This window comes from Anolis sagrei, chromosome 6, assembly GCF_037176765.1.
Source record: "Anolis sagrei isolate rAnoSag1 chromosome 6, rAnoSag1.mat, whole genome shotgun sequence".
Taxonomy (NCBI): Eukaryota; Metazoa; Chordata; class Lepidosauria; order Squamata; family Dactyloidae; genus Anolis; species Anolis sagrei.
This window is the reverse complement of record NC_090026.1, coordinates 44242848-44268668: the sequence shown is the minus strand read 5'-3', so window position 1 is coordinate 44268668 and position 25821 is coordinate 44242848. Positions and strand designations below refer to the sequence as shown.

General features: G+C 41.0%; 2 protein-coding genes across 31 annotated transcripts in view; one reads left to right on the top strand and one right to left on the bottom strand.

Moving 5' to 3' along the window:
- Nucleotides 1-9370, top strand: part of MAPT (microtubule associated protein tau) — a 93854-nt gene extending 84484 nt beyond the window's left edge. For 25 of the 28 annotated variants that reach the window (XM_067470061.1, XM_067470062.1, XM_067470057.1 and 22 more), the window contains one exon: nt 4806-9370. In XM_067470061.1, the coding sequence (XP_067326162.1) occupies nt 4806-5021 (216 nt within the window). In that variant the 3' untranslated portion in view covers nt 5022-9370. Of the gene's footprint in view, nt 1-3791; nt 3922-4805 lie in introns of all 28 variants that reach the window. The other 3 variants (XM_067470065.1, XM_067470052.1, XM_067470071.1) reach the window with 1 other exon arrangement.
- A 1252-nt stretch (nt 9371-10622) lies between these two features.
- KANSL1 (KAT8 regulatory NSL complex subunit 1) overlaps nt 10623-25821 on the bottom strand; it is a 157228-nt gene continuing 142029 nt past the window's right edge. For all 3 annotated transcript variants that reach the window (XM_060781099.2, XM_060781098.2, XM_060781100.2), the window contains 5 exons: nt 23004-23125; nt 22012-22069; nt 16181-16293; nt 14100-14346; nt 10623-12814 (listed from right to left, as the gene is read on the bottom strand). In XM_060781099.2, coding sequence (XP_060637082.2) covers nt 12584-12814; nt 14100-14346; nt 16181-16293; nt 22012-22069; nt 23004-23125 — 771 coding nt within the window. In that variant the 3' untranslated portion in view covers nt 10623-12583. The remainder of the gene's footprint in view (nt 12815-14099; nt 14347-16180; nt 16294-22011; nt 22070-23003; nt 23126-25821) is intronic.

Sequence of the window (25821 nt, the reverse complement as noted above, 5' to 3'; positions counted from 1 at the left end):
GAGTAGATCAATAGACACCGCTCCGGCAGGAAGGTAACGGTGCTCCTTGTAGTCATGCCTGCCACATGACCTTGGAGGTGTCTACGGACAACGCTGGCTCTTCGGCTTAGAAATGGAGATGAGCACCAACCCACAGAGGCGGACATCCTGCCCTCTGTCATCTGCAAATTTTATAAGCATACCCTCTATTCCATCATCCAAAGATGTTGAAACCCACTGGGCCCAGGACAGACCCTTGTGGCACCCTACTGGTCACTTCTTTATGATGAAGAGGAGCCATTGATAAGCACTTTTGGGTTTGGTCAGTTAACAATTCCCAATCCACGTCTTTTATTCCTCCTTTTTTGAAGATGGGAACATTTGTCCAGTCTGCTGGAACTTCTCCTGATTTCCAAGAATTCTCAAAGATGATTACCACTAGTTCTGAAATTATTTCTGCTAGTTCTCTTAATACCCTTGGATGTAGTTCATCTTGCTCTGGGAACTTGAATTGATTTAGATTAGCCAGATATTTCTGTATTGCCTCTTCACGTATTCTGTGCTGCATTTCCTCTACTGCATCATCTGCTCCATTGTCCCCAAGTTGAACATTGTTTTGGGAAAGGTCTGGGGGAAAGCAAGTGTACTCTCAACTTGTCTTCCAGGATTTACGTCCTGGATCTCCTCAAAGGTGTAAACACCCTTGATATACAATGCTTTTCCTCCTGTTTGGTCTTTTCTGATTCATACTCTGATTCATTATAGTTTCTTCTTTTGTGGATTTTTCTGTTCTTCCCATTTTTTTTCCTTATGGGAGTCTGCTTATTGGTAGTTTACTCTCTTGCGGCTTGTGATTTGCTTTTGCAAAATCTGGGACAGAAATCCCACTCTACCTAGGGGTATTAATTTGGTTCACCTTCTTGTTGGAGATGTAGGAGGGTTAGGTTTTTCAATCTGGTGTTGTGCTGAGATGATATCCCTGATCAGGTAAGTTTAACTCGCATTTTGATCACACAAATGTACACTGGTGCGCTCTCTCTCTCTCTCTCTCTATATATATATAAATATATAAAATGACATGTGAATGACTAGATTGGAGAAGCAGCAACTAATGTGGAGATGAGTGTACCTGCTGGTTTGCAGTACAAAGGAGTGGGGAATTGAGTTCACCCCATTAGAAAAGATACGTGTCTGCACTTGCTTTTATGTACGTCTGTATATGCCCCAAGTAAGACAAACTAGGTTAAGATGTTTCTAATTGAGTCGGAGGAGAGAAGGGATTTTCTGTTTCTTGGCTTCAGATTTCAAATGTCTGTTATTATGGTTCTTAAAGGATTACTGCATGGTTCAGTTGAAGGCTCTTTCAAATGTCACAAAGCTCCCATCCTTCTTCAAGGCTGTGTTTAAAATGTTACCCGTGTATTAAAGCTGGGTTACTGAGGCAATGTGTCCAACAGCCCATTCTGTTGGGTTTAAGTACAAGGACTTGGTAGGTTCTACATATGAAGATAGTGTTGAACCGGCCTACTCATTCTGCTAGGCCAACTGTCAGAGCTAGTTCCTCTCCAGTGATGTCCACAAAATATGCTCAGCAGTTACATTAAGTTTGGACTGGACTAGGCTCGGCCTGGCAGCAACAAGTCTCTAAATCATAAAATCAGATTAGCAGCTTTTCAGTTTGTCACTCTTAACACAGTGGTTCTCAATATTTGGTCCTCCAGATGTTTTGGACTTCAACTCCCAGAAATCCCAGTCAGCTTAGCAGCTGTTAGGAATTGTGGGAGCAAAAGTCCAAAATACCTGGAGGACCAAAGGTTGGGAATCACTGTATCTTCAGCGGCAACTTAATGTGTTAGCAGATGGTGATATGGATCCCTGTGCTGTGAGAAGCTTGACCTTGTGATGCTATTGCTAAAAACATCAACTGTTCTGACCGTGTTATTGTTGTGCTGAGATGGTATCCCTGATCAGTCTGTTGGGTCCTAGCTGCTCCTTAGGTTTTGAAAGAGTGGTTCAGGGCTACAAGTAATCCTTTTTCTTTGTGTGTATTTGCCTCATTTTTGTGCGTGTCTCGGGGAGGGAGGCTCTACTCACGTGCATTTCAGCCCTTTCCTCTCAGACACATCTCATTTTAATAATCTTGTGAAACTTTCTGGCTCTCATTGGCTCCTTCCAGTGAGTGCACTGGCTTCTTCTGATGGGAGAACCTCTCTGCTTCCTTATCCTTCTCTCAATGACATTCACAGTTTCTGGCCTTGAACATCCTCCACCCCTTTCCACTTCTTCTCTGTCCTTTCTTCATTCACTAGGCCACAGTTGAGCTCTCCTAGGCCATTTGAGAAGGAAAGTCAGGCAAGACAGTGTGAGTATAAATGGTTCCTTTGGATCTGCCCAGGATGCCATAAGTATCATTCTGGTCCCACAAAGAGTTGTAAACCCCAGAAGAAAGAGGAGTGGCAGTGGCAGACAAAACCAAAATAGAATTAGAAGGAGATAAGTAAAAGTAATAGCAGTAAGAAGATCTAATTGATGGATAATAATGGTAGGTTACATACCTGTGACCATCTTTCTTCGAGTGGTGCTCTGTGAATTCACACATGTGGAGTGTCTGCGTCTGCGCAGGCCCCAAAGGAAACTTCTCTAGTTTCCGTTGGGGCCTGCGCAGGCGCAGACACTCCACATGTGTGCATTCACAGAGACCACGAAGAAGAAAAAAATTCTTCCTATTTCTTTTTCAGAGAGAAGTTAAAACACTGCAACATTTTAAATGTTAGCATTGCAACCATATCTCAGTTAACAAAGCTTGTGACAAAGAACTCTTTTTTTTACAATGCTAGCTTAGCTGAAGGCATTTTTGAGCAGAACTGTTCACCTTGCCTGATGAAGGTAGACACACACAGCTACACTAGGTTTGGTTAGACTAGAATCACACTGCTGTAGACACACTGCTGCAGTAAACAATGCAATAAAGCATTGATCTGGGACGATTGAGATTCTACTCTAGCCAAACCTACTGTAGCTGTGTGTGTCTACCTTCATCAGGCAAGGTGAACAGTAGCTACCTTCAGAATCCAAAACTGGGCAAATAGACAAGTAAATTTGTTGTCAAATTTGTTGAATGTCATACCCAAGCAACAAACTGTATTTCCTGAGATGTTTTCATGATTTATCTTAATTTAAAAATGTAGAGAAAAGGGATTATAGCTGTTAGGACAAAGCTATTCGAAAGATAGTAGTTGTAGCAATCATTGTGGTAGGTGGAACCCTGACCCATTATGAGGATTATACTTGCTGGAGTAAATGAGTTTTAAGTTAATCATGACTAAATCTGGCTAGCAGTACAGAAGAGTTGCAATCATACAGACTACAGAAACAGGTCTAAGCATCCGCTGCTGCTGTTTATAGAAAATACTCTTCTTTTAAATGATATACAGTTTGTTTATGTAGACTAGACTGAAAGGAGCATTGAACCATTCAAGTGTTCTGACTCCTTCCAAGCATGACAAGATCAGCAAGGAGGGCAAATTAGCAATACACAGCAGGCATCCTCTGAATGGGGCTTGATATGATCAGACCTCTCTGTTGTAGGGCTCCAGAGTCAAATCAGTGCTACCTACTGTGTTTTCCTCAGTGTTTACATTCTCTATCTCTGGCTCCTGTGGCTTCTTCTACACACTGCAGTTGTTTTTCTGATTTCCTGTCCTCTTCCAATTCCATATGTCCCTCCCTCCCCATTGAAGATTTTTGGTTTCATGTCATCTTATTTGACGATGCTATTTTGCATCCCACTGACCTTCTCCACCCACATGCAGAGAGAGAAGGGCAAGGAAGACACGAACGGTGCACAAAACTGCCCCCATAAGACTGGGCTTCCGTCCCCCATCACGGAGCCCTCCATCCCCGAGGAGAGCCCACTCCCCGACTTGCACCCATGTGATGCCAGTAAGTAGTTACCTGTTGTCATGAGCTTTGGGAGAGCAAGAAGGGAATCAGATGCCCAAAGCCTGGCGGGTGTGGGGTGGGCCTTTGATTTTGTAGAATAAAAACATGACAATCTGTAGTATTGAATCTACACAATTGCTTTACAAATATGGTACTTTTATGCATTATAAACAACTGTCAAGTCTCAAAGCCTTTCATAGGGCATAGTGCCCAGATTTCAAGGATGTGGGTTTCCTATGCTTTATGATACTGTATCATATTTTGACAGACTCAGATCTTTTTTCCCCTGTCGTGGTATTCCAGTCATAAGAGAAGCTTCTTCTGCAAGTGGACTTTTTTTGTCCAAAGATAGCATAGGATAATACATATAGTTTGCTTCTTATGTACTGTATAAGGTATATATCACTTAGTATTTCCGGATCAAAGAACATGAGTACCAAATCTTTTACAATAGCAGACAAGTGTCGTTTTTACCTTGGGGAGGGATTTGTTTCCCTTAGTCTCAATGAAATAGGAGTCTAATCAGATCTGCACAACATGTGGCCTGCGGGCCAGATGCAGCCCACGGAAGGACATTTCCTTTGACCAAGAACGCAGGCAGGGCAAAGGCCAACAAGTGAGGGGGAAGTTCATGCCATTTACTCCTTCTCCTAACCCTAACCTATGGAAATGATGTGAGGCTGACAAAGGGGTGAAGGAGCTGGGATTCTGCTTTGCTGGTTCGCTCTTTTGATGCTTGCCTTCCTGGGCAGGCAGGAACGATTTTGGCATACTGACCAAACACTAGCTAAGGTATAGCCAGGGTGAGTGGTGGGAGAGGGCCTCAACTCCCTGCCTTCCTTCCTTCATCCACTGTCTTCATCTGTCCCCTTATCTCATTCCAGATTGAGAGCCACAAGCTGACCTTCCGTGAGAATGCCAAAGCCAAGACTGACCATGGAGCTGAAATTGTCTACAAATCGCCCACTGTTTCTGGTGATGCCTCCCCACGGCGCCTTAGCAATGTCTCCTCCACCGGAAGCATCAACATGGTGGACTCCCCACAGCTGGCCACATTGGCTGACGAAGTGTCTGCTTCCCTGGCCAAGCAAGGCTTGTGATTGTGTTTAAGTGGGTGGAGAGAATAAGAAGAAAAGAATCCACTCCGGCCTTTCTTTCTCTGTTCCTTTTTACATCTGCATTCCCCCCCTCCCCCTTCCTTTCTTTCTTAACTTAATGGGCTAACTCTTTTAACCTGCTCCCACTCCTTCCCCATTTCCTCCTTCATCTCTGGCCTCAGGATTTCAAAATGGGAAAGAGAATTTCCCACCATTTCTGAAGATCTCAGTCTAGAGAAGCATATCCTTTCTGTCCTCACCCCTAAACAAAAGGAAATGTAATTGGTTGCCAGGTGAACGTTTGCTGCTTTAGATAATCTATCTTGAGAAAGAAGAATGGTGTCTGCCGATGTGCATGTATAGTAGTGAGTTAAGCACATCCCCTTAAATAGAGTCTCCCACATAGCGATTGCTTATCCACCTTCTACAAGAATCATTGCTTTCAAGTAATGGGAGAGGGATGGGTGCCAGTGGACGGCTAGACTAAGTCAGATTTCACACATGTAGTTTTCAGTGTGGAACGCCTGTTGGATGACCCAGGCAATATGGTATTTCATATTTCACTTGCATAGAAAGAGCAAAAGGGATAACACAGAAATAATGAGATGGGGGCAGCCAAAAGCTCAATTTGAGCTTTGTGCTCATTTTGAGAATTTGGCTGCAGTCATTAACGTCACACAAGTGTTAGACGCTTTCTTGTGAAAGATATCAAGTGAAAAAGCATTTTAACCCTACAAGTTCTTTGCTCCCTTATACTATTTTTCGAATGATGCATTCTGAAGAACATCCTGCCACCTTGTGTGTTCTCTTTCCCTTAAAAAATGAATCTTGAAAATCTAATGACATAGGTTTGGTGCCAGACAAAGTCCTACTTTGAGCAGACTTGTTAAAAACACGTATTTACTAAATATGTGTCTGGATTCACCCCGTGGCTTTTAATTTTTTGTAACAGCGACTATTGTCACCTCTTTCTTCCCTTCTCCATCATTGTTTCTAGTGCACCCTCACCTAGCTTGCCTCCTTCAGCATATCTACCCAGTATTTTCCATTTCATGTTACTGTGCCAATCTCTTTGCATATATCACACGTGCCAGCATTGGAAATCATCTACTTCATCTAACAACTTGGGGTGGATTTGTGGGGAGGAAAACAAGGGGGTAGTAAAGTAGCCATTTTGCTCCTTGGGCTCAGTCTAAAAAGGCCTGGCTATTTCTTATAGTTTCCATGGGGAAGATGTGTGTGTCTGTGTGTAGAGAAATTTGTGAGGTAGAGGGGGTGGCTGTAGGGCGTCTTGTTTTACCATTGACAGGTGCACTTATTTAAGGTACGTGCAAATAGCAGGAAGGATACTTCTTGGGCAGAGCATCTGTTTAGCACAATGTGGGTTTACATCCATTCTGGCAACGTACACTTGCCTCACCACCTGAAGGACTAGTAGTAGTACCTCAGAATCCTTTAGACAGATTTCAGATACAGTGTGATCCCCCTCCCCCCAATTCACAGATTAGGTATCCACGGTTTCACTTATCCATGCTCTAAAAGGTACTTCTTCCTGGAAACACATGTGGAACTCTCTAGGTTCTCCAGTGCTTCTATCCCACAAATAGTAAAAAGATACAAGGCTCACATCCATAAGTTCATGGGGGGGGGGGGGGTTGACTGTATCTCATGGAGGCTGCACTGTTGTACGCATCATGATATAGTGTAAGTAGTCTCAACTCATTCTTCCACAGTGCAGCCAGCAGGGTGGGTGGTAGGTTTAAAAGCCCTCTCTCATATCGCTTGCACACACTTGCTCTTAGTGAGGAAGAAACCCCCTAAAAAGAAGCACACGGTACAAAAGTAACAAGTTTCTTTGAATACAAGGGCCCCAACAATAGTTCCTCAAGTTGTTGTTCTTTTTTCTATCCCTTGGTGTTGGGCAAGGAAGAGATGGCTGTGCTTGTCTTTTTTGCAAAGCCATCTCATCCCAGTTGCTCAGAAGGTGCAGCACCAGTAGGCGCTGATTCTGTTTCTTCCCAAACCATGTATTCTAGCTAACTACCCTTCAGTTGGCTCCCTTAAGGAGGACTGAAACCCTTTCAATTTCAAGTACATATACTTCGTCCTCAGCTACTGCCATTCCTACCTTTTTTCCTTTCTCTCCCCAATGTCTACTTTTCAGGCACCCCCCGGATACACTCTTTTGCTGGAATAACATTTAAAAACCCCGAACTGAAGAAAGCATGCTCCTATTTAAAGTTAAAGCTGATCACAAACATATTGATATGAACAAAAGTATTTTGTGTATGGAAAAGTAGCCAATTTAGGTTAACTAAACTCACTGGGTAACTCTGAGTGAGTAAATACACTCTGTCTCAGAAACTCCCATGATTGCTTCACCTTAAAAGTTGTCGTCAATTAGAAATGACTTAAAGGCACACAATGAGAAGCAGAAGTGTGAACAATAAAGCAAGTTGTTCCTCCCCCTTCTTTTCCATACACGAATAAGATAAAATCAAAACGATCCTACACAGTTTTTCCTGGGAAAAATATACATCCGACTGTACTATGGACCTTACAAATCCAGATGCAGGTGGAAATGAGAGATGGACTTCCTATAGCTGGTAGAACAACAAATCATGTTGCATTACTTTATTAGCATTCAAAACATGATGAGGCATTGCCAGGAGGCGTGAAGAAGTTCCATATAGATGCTCCATTTTTTGTCATGGAGTGGAAGGCTTCATACGTGCTTCATACATGCTAACAGATGAGGTCCTGTTTGATTCTGGCAGAACCTTTAACTCTAGCAATAGTGTGGTGGCTGTTCTGGGTTGGGAGAGGGCTGTGCCCACATCCTGGACTTGCCTTTTTTTGCCAAGCAATGGGTATCATGCTTTGTGAAAGCATCTCAAAAGTACAGTTGCTAGTAGAACCTAGAGCCTGGCCAGAAAGCTTACTGAGTCTTTACATTGGCCTAAGAGCACAGGATGGAGATGATGTTAAGAAGGTACTTATGAGCACTGAATGTGATGTTCCACCAGCCCCAGCATCCTTTATATCTTACTCCATTCTTAAAAGGCAATCAAAAAGTTTATTCATTCACAGTTCTAGTATGCCAAAGGGAGTGCTGGACAATTTATTTATGTTGTTCTTTAAGCCAGTCCCATTGGGGGAGTAGGTGACGTGAAAAATGGCCATCCACTTATATCTTCACTTGCTCTTTTAGAATGATTCAAAATAGTAATCCCGTGCCCATCATTGGCACTGTATTAATAAAGAGGTTACTTAAAAGTGGCAGTCATTTCCTAGAAGTGCAGATTCTACAAGCAGAACGTCTGAAGGTAAAGAAACTTGCTTTTTAATAAAAAAGGGTATGTCAAAAAAGGGGATAGAACAGCAAGCCAGAAGAGGAACAACACAAGTTTATAGAATATTACACTGGTACATGGGAAATACTGATCTGGTTGAAGGGTTAGTGAACTCGGTATTGTTTAGTCATCTTTAATGATTTAAAGATGTGTAAACTGCCTACCATTCTAAAGTAAATGCAGAAATAATAGGTGGCTTTCTTTTAAACCCAGCATTATACAAATTGTGGAATGCGAGAGACTCCCCCACCGAGAACCTAGACATTATGACTCAATTCAACTCACATAAAGCTACAGCTTGGCATGAAATAAACCCCTTGCATTATCCCTTGTCAGTTATTGCATACAGCATAGATTGAAATAAAATGACAGGCTTTCTTCAGCATGAAAGAAATGTAAAACAATTATCTTTACTATCCCCCCCCCCCAAGTCCTTTTTCATTGCTCACTTCCTCCACCGTTTTGAAGCATAGGACATATTATTTTCTCCACCCAAATGTAGCTGTCTCCCTAAATCATAGCTTGGATTTTACTTTTCTTTATAACTCATTTTAGGACAAAAGGGGCATCACTTTTCCAGATGGTTAGACCCATGAGAGTTTCAGTCTAGGTCCATGTCAAACAGACTGGCTGATGTCTTGTCTTGGTATATAAATTTACATATCTAGGGGTATGAAAAAGTGTTAAACTTGACAGTTGAAAGTCTTGGTTTTGAAGTTACAAAAGGAAAAAAAAGATAACGGGATTTGTTATATGGAACGTGGAAGTACGAAAAAGGGAAACATGGAGTTTAGAAGACCCTGCAATTCCCTTTTCAAAGTTTTTCAGGGGGTGGGAAACGGGGTGGGGGTGGGAAGGGAACGAGATCTCCGTATGATCATCCTAGCTTAGCTACCTGTCTGTGACTGTCCATATTGTACTTGTGTGTTTTAACAACTGGTTTACACTGACTGTTGCTGTAAAAGTGAATTTGGAAATAAAAAAGGCATTACTACAATATTTAACTAGTTCTTTGTTGAAAGGAGGGGATGAAGACTGACGTGGCAAAGAAGTCAGGCCATTCTAGACACAGGAACTTGAATCCCATTATTCCAGCTATTTTAGAGAAGCATGTGTGTGCGTACCCATATGTTGTTTATATGGAATCTCAACCAGCCCTAGTTACCATGGCCACTGTGTTTAAGGAATGCTGGAAGATACAATCTGTTAATATTTGAAGGACCATAATCTTATTTCTGTGGTAAAGTTAGCTTCTCATCTCCAGTTTTATATATTTGGTCTGTAGCAGTAAGCTAAAACACGTGGCACACAATCACAGTAAACCAAGCCTCATTTTACAGAAAAGGCATGCAGACATTTACCCTCTCTATATATTATTCCGCTCTATATACATACCAGCAATGTCATCATTAAGGCTCAGAGTTGGTAACGGCCTGTTTCAACAGCCCTAGCAAGAATGAGGAATGCTGGGAATTGCAATCCACCATCTGGAGTACCACATGACTCTCACCACTGTGAACTATATTATCCTGTTAGGGGGAATTATGTCATCTTTAAATATGAAATTTTAACTGCCATTTCCAAGAAGAAATAATAGTATTGTAATTTAAAAAATCATTCACTCAAACAAGTTCTTGCCTATTGTCATTTTCAACTATTTTCTCAACATATTTGCTAATACAATATTTCATCGCGTAAAACTCACCACCGCATAACAGTTGCACCTCCATTTTTTTGGGTGCAAAAATGTTTTCGTTTTCCTTGTATCATAGTCGCACCCCTGAAAAAACCCTGAAATGGAGGTCTAAAACTCATATGTTCCCGGTTTTCTCCAAAGAACTCAATTCTAGATTATGTAAACTGCCTTGCCTCAGAGAAAGAAGAGAAGAGAGAAACTTCAGAGACCTAAGGCTGAAAGTTTTTAAACTGTTTTGCCTTTGGAAAAACAAAGAATGGAGAAAAGGACGGAGGGAGATTCAGCCCCAAATAGCTCTGCAGTTTTATAAAAACAATCAGAAACAGAGCTGTTTGTCTGAGGCTGGATCATCCTTCCCCTCCTCCTCTTTTGAAGATAAGGCATTTTATTTTATTTTTAAAAAATAGAAACTAGAGACTCAAAGTCATTTTTTCCTTGTGCAATAGTCACAATCCCCCTTTTGATGAAAAAGGGTGACTATTACACAATGAAATACGGTATTTTGTACAGACAGCTTTTTTCTCCCATTATGTTTCACAGATGAGATTTAGCACGTTTTCTTAACTTTTTAATTTTTTTAATCTTTTTTTATAAGCACACATTTGTGCTTTGGCCAACAGAATCAAGACATTAAACAAAGATCAGCTTCTCTGAAGAAAAGCATTTCTATATAACAAGGACATTACACAGCTTGAAGCAGGAAAAGAAATATTTACAAAATACAAGGTGTTTTTTTGTGGATTTTTCCTTTATAACGCTAAGAGGGTTATTCAGAATTTTCAACCTTATAAATAGAAAAGCACTTAATGCAGAGGGATATGATAGCATTGGGTTTTTCCTTTTTAAAAGAAATTAAACTAGAACAGAACCAAAAACATAACATTAAGTAATGTTGAAAATTGTGAAAAAACCCCAACCATTAAGCAGTTTAGCTACTATTTCGTTACAATTACAAAATGAGAAAAAATGTCTTTTTTTCCTTTTTGGTGATGTGATTAATACAGAAGACAGGCGCAATGCTAACAACAGGACAGGGGACCAACAGCCACACCGCGAGGGTCAGAAAAACATTACAGATGGATCGGTGTGCAGAATCTGGGAGTCACGGGATGGGAGGTGATGGCAGCGGCCGCTTTAAATTAAACCCAAACCTGCTGAGCTTGGTGATATAGTCAGCACAAGAAGTTCTCGTAAGGAGGAAAGAAAACCCGAGTTGTGTGTGGAAGTGGAGTTACATAGTAGTGGTGAAAAACAAAGTTCTATCTTTTCCTGAGGGGTAAACACACGCTTCATAGCTTTAAAAGTAGGATGCCATTTCAAACAATGCATAGACTACATACTTCTATCGAGGGCTGAAGAAAAGAAACGAGAATACTGAAATTATACACTCTTCACTACAATATGGCTTTGTGAATCTGGGGCGACAAGTTGTTGACTCCTGTGACATTCCTCCCAGTACTTAAGGCTCAAGACTACTGTATTGCAATCTAGCAGCAGCAGATACACAACCTACTGCTGCTTTCAAACTAACGGGATGTATGCCAACCTAAAAAGAAACACACAAATGTTAAGAATTAACAGCAGGTAAAGGGGAGGGAGAGTCACAAATCACATCTAGCAAAGGAAGCCTTTAAACTTTTTCTGCCATGGACAACTTCTTCGGAAATGCTCATCTGCCAGCTTTCCCTCCCACTCTCAACTTGCTATGAATATTCATTTATTAAAAATAAAATCCTAAACAACAACAGGATTATCCAAAAATCACATCAAGGCTGATGACCGGACCTTGCTTTGAACAACCAAGAACGCTTCTTCCTCTTTAACATAGACAGAGAGAGAGAAAGAGAGGGACTTGAAAGCAGCAACAGACCAGCAGAAAGGATGAAGGCAGCACAAGGTGAGGTAACTTGGAGAAGAGGAGCTCTTGCGAGGGGACAAGTGGGAAGCCATCCCTTAGGGAACCAAGTGAAAGAGAGGCAAGGAGTTGCATTGCAAGTGCTTTCTAGTGCCAGTGGTGGCCCATGAGCAGAACAAAGAGAGAGAGAGAGTGAAGGAGCTGTATTCAGAAGACATCACTTTTCACCACTAATTTCACTCCACTAAAATCTTAAAGGGAAGGGAGGGGCCACAGTGGTGGTGGTGGGTGAGGAGAACAAGACACGGCAACAGCAAAAGTAAAGAAAAGTTAAAAGAAAACCTCTTTTGACAGAGAACTCCTTCCAGGGCCAACCAGCCATTTCCCACTCTCCTGTTTGAGGAGTGTAAAGCATGGGGAGGGGGAGACAGGTTTGCTCTCCTCATCCCACCACCCAGCACTGGAGAAGGTGTGCGTGACAAGGTAACATGGAAAGAAAGGGAGGAGGGAAATAAAACAGTTTCTAAACTCCTTAAATTCACTAAAAACTGTGAAAAATTCCCGGCAGGATGTTTGAATATCAAACGCAGATTTTCAGAAGCTTTAATGCCAAAAGTTAGTTTGGTGGATTGCTTTTTGCTCTCGTCTCCCTGTCCATCTCTTATCTGTGGGCCGGCCGCTGCACTGTGGCCACGGCCCCTGCGTTCCGGCTCTTGAGGGAAGCAAGGGTGGGTGAGGAGGGGGCCACGTCTGTTTCTCGGGTGGGTTTGCTGCCGGATGTGCGCCGCGTGCAGCGGGATGATGACCGGTCTTGGGGATCCGACGGGTCCTCACACTCTGTCTTGGGGTTGAAGGAGAGTGGGAAGCTGCGCCGCTCCCAGGGCTGCACAGTCTGGAAAGCAAAAGGCAGCCAGTCAGCAGGGTTTCTGAACATCTACCTGAATGGTTTGCCTACCTTAAAAGTACCCTCACCGTGTTTTTCCTCAATCATGTACATCATTAATATGTTCCTCTAACCAGTGTGGTCCAAACACTGGGCTATGATTTTGGAGATCAGAGTTCAAATCCATGATTGGCCATGGAAATCCACCGGTGACACTGGGCAATTCACCCCCTCTCAGTCTCAGGGAAGGAAAAAGGCATAGCCTCTCTGAACAAATTCTGCCAAGAAAATGTCATGATAGTTTCATGGACTCTATATGCCTCTTTCAATGTATGGTATTTCCTTTTTGAAGCGCTTCTTTAAAAAATTCAAAAATGAAAATATCCCATTGTTTTATTTTATTCCACTAGTTTTCAGTTCCACCTCTTTTGATGTATGTTCTTGGTTTAGAAGATGCCAGCCACAGATGCAGGGGCAACGTCAGGAGCAAGTGCTACTAGAACATGGCCAAACATCCCAGAAACCACATAACACCCCAGTGTTTAAGCTTTATTTAACTTTTAAACTTCTTGCTGTTGTGTACCTTTGAGTCGATTCTATCTTATGGAGACATTTTATCATAAGGTTTTCTTGGCAAGATTAATCCAGAGGGCATTTTCTCTTAGGCTTGAGAGACTGTCCCTTGCTCAAGGCCACTGAGTAGGATTCCACAGCTCATGAGGGATTCACAACTTGATCATCCAGAGCTTGTGCAACACTCAAACCATGCCCCACACAGGCTCTCAGTTGAACTGTAAAATGCTCAGTAACAAATGTTTCCTTGACATAGCTTTAAATAAGTATTAACTATAAATGGTACATAATAAAACCAGTACAAACAGACCATTGTCCTCCTTCACATTCAGGCTGATGGAAATCTTAACTTTTTGTTAGGATGCCTGTTGCACGTTGGCAGGAATTTTGTCTATAAAATGAACACTCATCCTAACCAGTAGCAACCCAAAAGCCTGTCTATATAGAAGAAAGCTCCCTTCCCAAATTTTCTGTCCATTTTCTTAAAGAGACCTTTTCCCCCCCGGTAAGGCTAATAGTAGTTCTCTAAAGTACTCTACATACTCATGTATGAATCTAGAAATTTAGTTTAAAAAATCCAAGTCGAGTTGACTTATCCAAGTCGAGTCGACTTATCCAAGTCGAGTCGACTTATCAGTTTAAAACTCAGACAAACACTCTACATAGAGCCTCACATGGGCCATGTCTATCAAGATCAGGAAAGAACCCCCTTCCCTCTCACCTGTTCATCAAAAGCTGAATCTGGTGTTGAACAACGTGTGTCTTCACAAGACAGATGCCGCACAGAGTCTCGGGACAGAGGGGTGTGGGGGCCAGAGAACAGGTCAGGGCTGATGGGACTGCGTGGCGAGTGGGCATGGGAAAAGTCAGAATGGGAGTAGCAGTTGCTAACATCGGGTGATGCCGGTTGTGGGGTTGATGGGTTCCCCAGCTGTGGGGTTGTCCGTCCGTCTGTTGATCTGTAAGATCTGAAATTAATTTTAAAGTGGCAATTACTATTTATTTTTTAAAATGACAGTTGTACACGTTGAAAGACACATCCAGAGAGACAGCATCATGAAATGAAAAGTTACCAAAGGCCCATTATGGCAAGACCAACAGCAAGACCTTTTTCTATCTCACTCAATGCAGACTAGCTATTTAGGGGATCTTTTTGGGACGTTGCTCTATGTTCCCTGCACTTCCTCCTCACATATAAGGCTATTTGATTTCTCAAAAGATTCCGCCCTTCCTTCCTGGCTGTTCCCTATACTTGGAACGCCACACAGACATGGCACCATTATTCTTCACATTACTTAAAAACACCACTTTTTTTAATCAAGCTCCAAGCCTTGACTGTCACTAAACCAAAGCACACACACACACAAAAAACAAAAACATGCATAAGCACACACACACACATACATATCTATCTTATCTTCCCATACTCCATGTCCATTCTCCCGCTTCTGTCATTTTCCCTAGTTTTGCGAGAACCTGCCTTCTTCCATTTGCCATGTACAGTGCCTCTTTAAAACTCAATACTTAGGCCCTTTCTACACTGCCCTATATTCCAGGATCTGATCCCAGACATGCCTTGAACTGGATTATATGAGTATACTGCCAGATAATCTGGAATAAGCAGATAATCTGGGATCTGATCGTGGGATATAGGGCAGTGTAGATACTAGCACTAGTTAACAAGTTAATCCATATATTTGGGGCTGCATACAATGGTCACCATCCTGTATGTCTCAGCTTAGTGCAGTAATACGGCATGCTGAATTACACTTTTTATTTAATTGCTGTCAAGTCGAATTTGATCTATTGCGACCCCATGAATGAAAGACCTCCAAGTCACCTCTGCTCAGGTTCTGTAAACTCTGAGCCCTGGCTTCCCTGATTGTATATATCCATCCACTTTCCCTACTTTCTTTACCAAGCTTTCTTTTCTTTTTTAACGAATCGTGCTTTCTTGGTATATGTTCAAAGTCAATACTCTGTTTAGTCATATTAGCTTTTAGGCAGAGTTCAGACTCAATTTGCTCATGAACTGATTCCTTTGTATTTCTGGCAGCTCACAGAATCTGCAGAACTCTCCTCCAACACAACACTTCAAATAGGTTTTTTTTCTCATTACAACACATTATAGCTGGCTATTCACTGATCCTCCAGACTTTCATTGTCGGCTACTGATGTCCCTGGAGGTCTCAGCAAATGAGGCAGTTATTTGCATCTTGCTATGGGGACATAACTAGATGCTTCTTTGATAGCTTATGTTCTTCCCCAAACATGAAATGACTGGAGGGAATTGGAGGAGGGGGTCAGTTGTTGCAGCAACTCCACAGTGTGTGTTGCAGTCTGCGTGTGCAAATTTGATGACCTGGAGGAAGAGGATACCAACCTCCACATCAGTGGTGCACAACCTGTGGTCATCCAGATGTTTGGAAATCCAACTCCCAGAAGTCTAGCCAGCTTGTCCAATCATCAGGAATTTTTGGAGCTGAAGTTCAAAACACACTGAGGGTCACAGGTTGTGCACCACAGCTCTACATCCATCAAAAACACAAAACAAAGCACATCAATCTTGTGCTTGCATATGCCATTAACAGGATGCCAGCTGGTTTCAGAAGGTAAACCCTCCCATATAGTCAAAATGAGGCTCTATCCAGAAGGGCTTCCTTCCACTCCCTCAACTGCATTCACACACATACCTGTAACACCAAGACATCCATACTTGACACAGATTACATTGTACATTGTACAGCAGCGGAATCAAAGCATCTATGGATTTAATGCTGCAGAAGTGGCAACTATCCTTACCTGCTGCCTCGTCGCTGAGGTGGCATGCTTGTGGTCCACAGCCACCTCGCCCGCTCCATCTCCTCACACTTGGCATGGAGGGTGGCAAAGGCTGCATCAGACAGATCCTCTATCTGGAAGAGCCATCAGGGAAGATGAGAACTGGGAGACTCTCCACACGTTTCAGCGATTCCCACAAAACCAAAAGGAAGATGCTGGATATCTCTCCCACCCGCTCTCCAGCCCACCAAGAAAAAGAGATGCTCTTTTATTAGACGTCTGTCCCATTTGGCTTTAACCCTCAAGGCATGTTTTTTTTGGGAAATATCAATCAGAAAAAGTCACGGATACAAAGTCACAGTATTTTAAATTACTGACAATAAGTTAGACTGCATTTGTATTAACACAATATCCTGCCAACTCCAGATCCACCTTCTGTGTGCTGCAACTCTTTAAAGCATTAGAAGGTTCAGCCATGAAAGAGCGTTCCTGTTTTTCTCTTACAGAAGGATCTATTGTTAGAAGCCAATTAGCTGCTGGGCAGGAAGACCTTCATTGTGCACTAAAAACTGATTTGGCCCCTGAGGAGATGTGCTTCAAATTCCCTGCCTTTAACAAGGAGAGGTTACAAGCATGTGGGATGTTGAGTGCTGGCTACTTAAAATTAAGCATAGGCCATAGGGATTTAAGTTGTAGGGCATGGAAGGATTTATTCCATCCATATTCTCCTGGGCATAAATGTCATGCCCTATTAGTTGTGTTCTTGGCAATTAATGATTTTTTAAAAATAGTCAGTCAGTAGCCTTTATTTCGGTCAACAAACCATCGGCTAATACAAAAAAAGCCCAAATTGTGCATATGAAATAAACTTTATGAAACATGACATGTGCTCAGATTATACTGCAAAACAGGGAAAAAGTAGTAGTAACTTAAGTGCCCAGAAATATATTATGGAATCCAACATGTTTTAAGTATCTTGAGAAACATCAGAAACATTACTATCTGGAAACCGTGACCTTCAATTTAGTTTCATAATATTTTTTTGCAACCACCCTTGAAGAAAAGAACCCCTAAAGAATCTCAGTTTGAGGAAGATCTTTAATATGTAGTGGCTCTGATATAATTCTGTGCAGCTGGACTTGAAGCTCTCTCAGTCATGGTGAACTATTCTACTGGCATGGCCTAATGGGGATTGGAGCTCAATAACACCTGGCCTGCTCCCTCTTTCCCACCCTTAATCTAGAGATATCCTTCCAGGCCAAGGGATATGGAAAGGGTTTTTCTTGACAAAGAATAGAATGCAATAACTCAAGAAAAAAGGAAAAGGGAAATAAAGGGAGAGTAGATGAGGGCTTGCAAAAATTTGCCAGATTCTGAATGTTCAGTTCCCTACAACAAGTGAGCCTTTTCAGGATGTTGCTTGCAAGTTTTCAATTCTCTATGAAATATGAGGAAATCCTCCACCCCTTCACTACAGCTTCCCCCTCCTTCCTCTAATCTAGAAATCACATTCTGTTCACAAGAAACTCAGAAGACAAGATGATGACTGTATAGTCACCAATGGCTGAGAAAAAGCCATCACATGGTTTAAAAACAAAACAAAACAGCCCCTCTCATCTAGTGAAATGTTTCTTTAATACAACCCTCACATGACTACATTTCTATTGAGCCACATCCTGTAAATCCTAACATACATATAGACCCCAGAATGGGATAGGGAGAGGCATGCTCACCAAAAGCTTCATCAAAGTGAAATGGCAAAATATAGAGAAAGGGTAGCTTTTTCATCATCAAAATAATTTGCCCAATCCATACAAATTTCTTCTCCCCCCCCCCCCCCCAGAGAAAGATTTATCTCCCAGGAAGCCCAGTCCTCCAATTAAACTCAGGAATCACCTCAGATTAAAAGGCTTCTCTATTCAGTTCTCACAGGTCTGTTGAATAACTCTAAAACTTTCTACTGACTTATCTCATAGGTGGCTTGACAGCACAGTAGCATGTAATGAAAGTTAGGATTTAGTAGAATACAGAATTAGAGTGTCAATTAATAGAAAATTACCTTGGGCTTAATATCTAAAATCTCTTTCTATTTGAAATAATGTTTGGTTCACCATCAATAGATGTTTCATCTATCCAAGCAACTGAATGGTGGTAATCTAACGATGCTTCCTTGTGGCATATAATGTGCATGAATCCAGTTTGTCACTCTTTTCTGGCTGGATGTATCATAGCATACTAGTTTTGTATTACACACATTTTTGATATTTGTAAACAGGTATGTACTACAAATGTCATGACTTGGAGCTTAATATTCAGCATTGTTCGACTCAGGATGCTTTTACAGTAGGTAAATGACTCATACAAGGCTGGAATGGAAAATATTTACCATCCACTGTTCAACAGTCAGAAAACCTTACTCATTTAGCGACACATGAATGTGTACTCTACAAATGCCAACTTAGTCTAATTTTGGTCACAAACCATAAAAAGATTAGTTGATATGCTTAGCCCGCATTCACATCCTTCTCCGCTTCTTCCTAGTTTCTTTGTATTTGTACTTTTAATATCCAACAACAATATTTTTAAAGGAGTAGATATTTTAAATATTTAAAAATAGAGTCGTGAGCTTTGGTTTGAAAATGAATGCAGCGCTCCCTTTGTGCAAATCTGCTCCACAGGACTACTTTTTCTGTGTGGCCTTTTCATGTCACCCACACGCAAAGCACAGTGCTTCACAAAACCAGAGAAGATCTCACAGATCATTTCCCCATAAGGATGCCTTTTTCATGAATTGTTGTGCCCTCAGTCCATAAACATGTATCTTCAATACACAACATCCTGCAGAGATGAGTTTGTTTAGACACTTGTCTTTATTCCACTTCCTTATGTTCTGGCCCAGAAATAATAAGCTCAAATTGAATTGAGAGAGGGAGAAAATGTTCTCTCAGAAATCTCAGTGCAGCAATTCTGGAACTCTTGTTTATTCACTGAGGTAGGAAGAAAGACACTTTCTTTGGTGTGCATGTGCATTTGAATAGAGATATTCTATATATTTCAGTGGAGACTCATTGCTTCATCGTGAACTCTTGTCCTGCATTTGGAGGGGGGAAGAGGAAGTTCTTTGTCACAAATCACTAAAGCCTGCATCAACTCTAGAGTATTTTCTTTTTTGAAAAAACACTGATGTTTTGTATCTAATGGATGAACATCCCCCTTCAAGCAGTGAAGCAGTCTTGCACTCGAAAAGTGTTGCTGAGGAGTGTCATGAGTACTGGTCCTTGATCTTGCTGGTTAATATATACAACATTTGTAATAGGATGCAGGAACTTTTAAGACCTCAATGTTCAAAGCTAGTAAGGTAACAGGAGCAACTGAAGAACTGTGCAGTCATTTTTAGCTTCCTTATTTCGCAAGAGTCTTTAGTCTAGTCTATGGGCTGGAAGATACCTTCTCCTTTGGAGGCACATCTTCAACCTCAGCTCAGTCTTTTATCAAGAAGGTAAATAAACCACAGGAGCAAGTTGAAGTACAGATGCCTCTATCCTAGGTTGCAAGCTACAGAACATGTCATTGTTCTAATCTACTATCTGGTTCCGCGGACTCAGTCTACACAACACTCTTGGTCTTTCTGGTGGCATATTCCAAAGAAGACATCACAATCTTCCAAAGTGATTAGTCCTGAGTACTTCTGGTGAAGAATACATCTGGTTTGCAAGAATCTCTCATTTCTGTTTTTCCCTGTTGAGTGGGGCAGTGCTGGGATGCTGATGTTTTTAACTCAAAAAGTCCTCCAGTGCTAGGAAGATTGGTGTTGCCTGGAAAAAGAAGAGGCAGCGTATCCATTGCACCCACTGTGTTGTCTGTACTTTAGGAAATGGCAAGATTTGCTCATTTTGTCCATGGCTTCTTAGTACGGATTATTAAGCACATCATGATTCATTTACCACTAGTAGTACAACATGAGCCTACAGATATTTGTTTATGATGAGAAGGATGAGATCAAACCCCTTGACCTCTGTTGTGAAAACCTGGATGTCTTTTCCTAAGAATCTAGTCAAGAATACAGGAGATTAAGATGCAGGTATCCAAAATTCTGGCACAGCCATATTTCTTTCTCTTACATCAAGTGAGAGAGCAAACTTGTCAACAAAAATCTACACAGAGACAAACACAAGGTCACCAACTCTTCTGCCATTTACATATTTTGATAAAGGTACCCTGACATGTTCATTTGATGACTTTGTGATGAAAGTAAAAAAGAATGAAAATTCTGCAGAGTCAATCATAATTTGGGTATCTTTACAGGTGGCATATCTGGCGATTGGATCAGAGGATAAAATGTGGTGATGTATTTCTAGAATATGTATTACAATTTTGCATCCTTCTGTGTGTATCTCAATCTGCATTTCAGTCATATATGAAAGGTGGGAGCAAGAACACAAAATTCTAGAGGTTTTTTTTTTCTGGCAATTAAGTAGACCGCAATTTATCATCATTCAATCAAGTCATCTTTATTACTAACCATGATCAGTAGTTTAAAGGACATTTAATATAATGCCAAGTTTTAAAACTTTGTGTTTTTAAAATACATCACAACTGTACCCTTGGTTTGTGTCTGATCTGATAAATAAATAGTAGTTTAAAAAGTTTATAGAACAAGGCATTTTTTTTAAAAAAAAAGGTTGAAACAAAGAATAATAACGAATAAGCAACCAAAATTCTCTTGACCTCAAAAATGTGTGTTTTTATGCTGGTAATAGGTCTTTTTATAAGAGCAATTTGATTATCAAAGATTATCTATGGATGCATGAGTTCAGCATACTCATATAAATCGAAAACTGGATATTGGCACTCCAACCACGCAGACACCTTGGTATCTCAAAAATTCAATGGATTTCTCCTTCAGCCACATTTTGGTTTGTTGAAGCTGTGGTGTTTATTTCTCACACAGAGACAAGTACTTAGACTTCCATAACAAGAGCTCGAGAACATTGTCTTTTTCGTTAGCTTCTTAGATGAAACTGAGAACGGTGCATCTTAAGATCTGTCTCTCTTTCTGTCCTTCTGTGCCCACTTTGTCAATCACAATCAGAAGCATGGGATGCACAGAGCTCTGAGTTACTTCAGTTCAGCTCTAGCCTTGAGGCCTTAGCTCTTGGGCAAACACTTACACACTTTCCCCCTTTGGTTTCTTCCCTGGCTAGGATAGATTGACTGCATACTGTGGATTCTCTGATGCCTCACAAGACCCTTCAGACTAATCTTTGATACAACCCTTTAGAAAAGTGTGGGGGGAAAGCTATCTCCATGGTTGCCAGGGGTTTCACATTGAAGTATCTTCTCTTTATTGCTATGGTTTCTGGTTTTTTTAAATTAATCTATGACATACACCTGAACAACTAACTGCACTGTGCCCGTCAGGCAAGACAGGTGAATCAGGCAGTCATGCAACTAACCTTTACCCCTCTGTTCTTTGAACAGTGAATATTAGCCATGAGGAAAAACAACTTGAATTTCTCTGGAATGAATTCTAGAGAGTTGTGTGAAAGCACGTTAAAGCCTTTCCAACTTTCAGCAGACACTTTTATGGAACAGACCAGCACTGGGTTGCCCGAGAAAGAAAACTTCCAGGGACAGAAGAAAAATAGAGAAGGACATATTTCTATGATTATTTTAGAATTGGGAGAATGGCAATCACAAAGCTGATTCTATTATCCTGCTCTGGTGAAGCTTTTGGCTCCTCCATTTTAGAATAGCCCCGAAAAGTAGGTAGATAGGAAGTAAGGAAACAGAGAGAGGAAAGAGGCTGTACATACACAAAAAAACAAGAAAGGAGAGCCATCACTCTTTACCTCTTCGCTGTCTTCATCTGGATTCACCTTCAGAGCACCATTATCCACGACACGCCAGCTGGAAGACAGGTCACCAAAAAATAGTAAGAGAAAAGATAGATACTAACCAGCACCCAGCTTCAAGTACACTTGGAGCAGGTGGGTAAGAAACAAGTTTGAAGAAATGCCTCCTGATATTGAATATAGTTTTTTAAAAGGTAAAAGATGTTTATTGCAAACAGCAATATATTACTTCTTTCTTCTGAAAATGTAGTTTTGCCCTTGAGATCACTAACCCGAGGTCTCACTTTTTAATAGAATATGCACACTATGACTAAATTGTGATCCTTCCCACAAACAGGCTTCTTCCTGGTACAGAGTTAAAATTGGCAGCTTCCAACTTGCAAGCAGCAATGCGGACATAGCAACTAACTACCTACCCATCTGGCAGCCTCCACAAACACACATAACCCCACTCCTGCCTCCAAACACTGCAATAAAGGCAGTATTCAGACTCTTACATTACATCCAACTGCCAATCCTTATGGAATTTCCCAGCAATTTAGTATGTGGCAAGTGCATCCTTTATTTATTAATAACACTCAAAACAAGAAAGAATGATAGAAGAAACACAACATCAGGAATCCAGAAACTATACTTCCCACATCAGATGAGACTATGTCAGATTTTAATACAATTCTCTCTCTGTCTCCCAGTTGTTCCTGTATTCTGGACTCTATTCAGTTGAATGGCTAATCTGGTCCTAAGGGGTCATTCAGAAAGTTGGTCAGGATTCAGGACCATTCAGAAATTCCCAGATTGTGGTCTGTGGACACCTGGTGGCTGCAAGCACCATTCAAGTGGACCACAAAGTGTATGAAAGGCAAAATTTAAAAAATTAAATGGGCATTTTATTTCCTTTGTAGAACCAAACCTTTTTGAAAGTTGGTTTGCCAAGCACCTCACTGGATTTAAAGGAACAAGGTAACTGTAGATCGCACCTCTGGACATACCTTGGTGTAATGATTTCCTTGTACTGCAATTTTTCTACCCGGGTGGTTGCAGCAACGGACATAGGGATGACAATGTTGTTTATGTCAAAAGAGCTTTCCCCTCTCCTCCTCCTTGGCTGTTGCTGCAAAGGAAACATAGAAGGAACAAACAAAAGAAAAGTGAGACACAGAGGAAGCAACTTCAAGTGCAGGCAACCAACGTGAGAGAGGCAGGGTACCCTTTAAGGTGTCTTTCTAGTGGCTGGAGAAGCCTGTGACACTGCCTTAATAGCAAGCGTCACAGAAGATACTTGGGGTAAAAGGTGCCACCACAGAACACAAGCATCAGAGTTAACATCTCTGACCAGCAGGATTCAAATATTTGCTTGCATAGTCAATCTTGAGATATTTTCTTAATATTGATTGTACAGAGTAAACCCTTGCTTATGAAGCAACACCTAGTACACTCTGGAAGAAATAGCACTTAGAAAACAAAACAAAGGTAAGGAAAAGCGTCTTACTGAAAGCTTCCCTAACACAGAACCCTCCAGAGACAACCATTACAATCTCTGTCATGTTCAGCCAGGAGGGCAAATGGCTATGATGGTTAAGGATAGTGAAATTCGACATATCTGGAATATACTAGGGTGTGGTTGGCTGTACTCACACCATTTTTGCAGCAAAATCTATCCCAAAGAAAATATTAACATGATCCATCATAGCAGTACCTTCTTTGGCTTTCTCTTTAAAATTCTTAGTCCATATTCCATACAGTGAACACAACCAAGGTCAATGTCAAGTGAACATCACTAAGGTTCCCATATATTTGAAAATGAGGTCTATCCACTGAGACAAAGATCACTGAAAAAAACTTTGCCACACGTTTATATGGCTCTTAAAGGAGTCTTCTCAAATTATAGAGATGCAGCCAGACTTGCAAACTATATATTTCAAAAAGTAAAGATCTACATGCTCCTCATCAACCAATCTCCTAAATCACAGGATCTTTGGATGTTTTCTTATATGCCCTCCTAAAAACAGCAACAAAAAGTGTTTAGATATTCACACCTCACTGACTTGCACTTGAACTTTAGAGAAACCCCATTGTGTAGCTACCAGTGTCACCTCTTCTTGAAGACTCCATTGTCAACCTTCATAAAGAACATATTTTCCAGGTTATGGCATCAATGCATCAATATGCATCTTTGTGCAGCCAACTCTCAAGGAAATACTTCTAGCAGTTTCCCAAACACTGCAGCTCTTTCTGGCTCACTGTGAAACTACTTTCTAAAGCACTATACTGTTATGCCTACTGCCATCCCATTTCCATTATTTTTTAAAACACAAAAACTCCAACAGTCCCCTTTCAAGTACAATTTACAGATATTTTGCTGTAATTAAACTAGGTACTAGATAATTACACTCTTTTTTTAGTTCTGAGAAACTAGACTTCTTTTCATCACAGATTTAGGAGCTTGATGAAGATTACAGTGTATTCAGATATTGTTTTAGTTCCTACAATCCTGGGATGAAAATTGGACTTGACCCAAGCGAGCCTACCATGGACATATCAGTAAATTCAAACCCAATCTTTAGATTTTAAACATTTAAGGTTGTAATTAATTCAGGAAGTCTTAAGTTAGAACCAAGTAGACATAAAAGAATTACAGCCACCAGAGTTAACAGTAACAAAAATAATAAATCCTAATAGGTTTACCATTGTCTCAGGGTATTCCATCCCCTCCATCAGTATGACTTAAATGGACAAATTCGGGTAAATGCTGAATAAATGCATCTGCTGCTGTTCAAACTACACCTTAATCACATAAGATGGCTGAGATTAGAGACTGGCTGTGATAGGTGCTGAAGAGGCACTAGGAGATTTATTGGGTCTCATTATATCCTTGCACTGTTGGGAAAATACTATTGTTACACATACAGAAATCCTGGCACTGATTGGCTAAAAGGTGGTCATTTCATATGCATCAGTGTGCCCTCTATTATTTAGGCACCTTAAAGGCCCAATGAGTTATGACCCACTAGACACCAATCAGGAGGTGGGTACAAATTTTTTCACTAGTCCCTTCCTCTGTCTTTCTAAATCCAACTGTTATTATCAACTCAAGCAGAGCCAATGAATTAAAGGGATATACTGTACATAAGTGTTGACAAACTATATCGAAAGACTATTTTTAACACCTGTGTGTGCAGTTATTTTTGGAAAAGTTACAGCATAGGTGAAATCCGACCCTCTGGATTTGTTCACTGTAAGTCCAATTATCGGCATCACCAATATTGAGGTATGATTAGTTTGACAACCAACTTTTCTGGAAAAAAATGTTCCCAACCCAGCTTTACACTTTTTAGTATTTTAAAGATGAACAAATACTGTGCTTCAAAAAGAGAATAAAGGGTTGTTATAGGTTTTTCGGGCTGTATGGCCATGTTCTAGAAGCATTATCTCCTGATGTTTTGCCTGCATCTGTGGCAGGCATCCTCAGAGGTTGTGAGGTCTGACAACCTCTGAGGATGCCTGTCACAGATGCAGGCAAAACATCAGGAAAGAATGCTTCTAAATCATGGCCATACAGCCCAAAAAACCTACAACAACCCAGTGAATCCGGCCATGAAAGCCTTCAACAATACATTATGCCATAAAAACACTGCAAAGAAAGAAACAAGTACTTTTTGGGCTTGGTAGCATCACAAGTAAGGTAATGCTCAAGATCCTGCAAGGAAGACTCCAGCAATACATGGAGCGAGAGTTGCCAGATGTTCAAGCTGGGTTTAGAAAAGGTAGAGGAACGAGAGACCAGATTGCCAATATCCGCTGGATAAT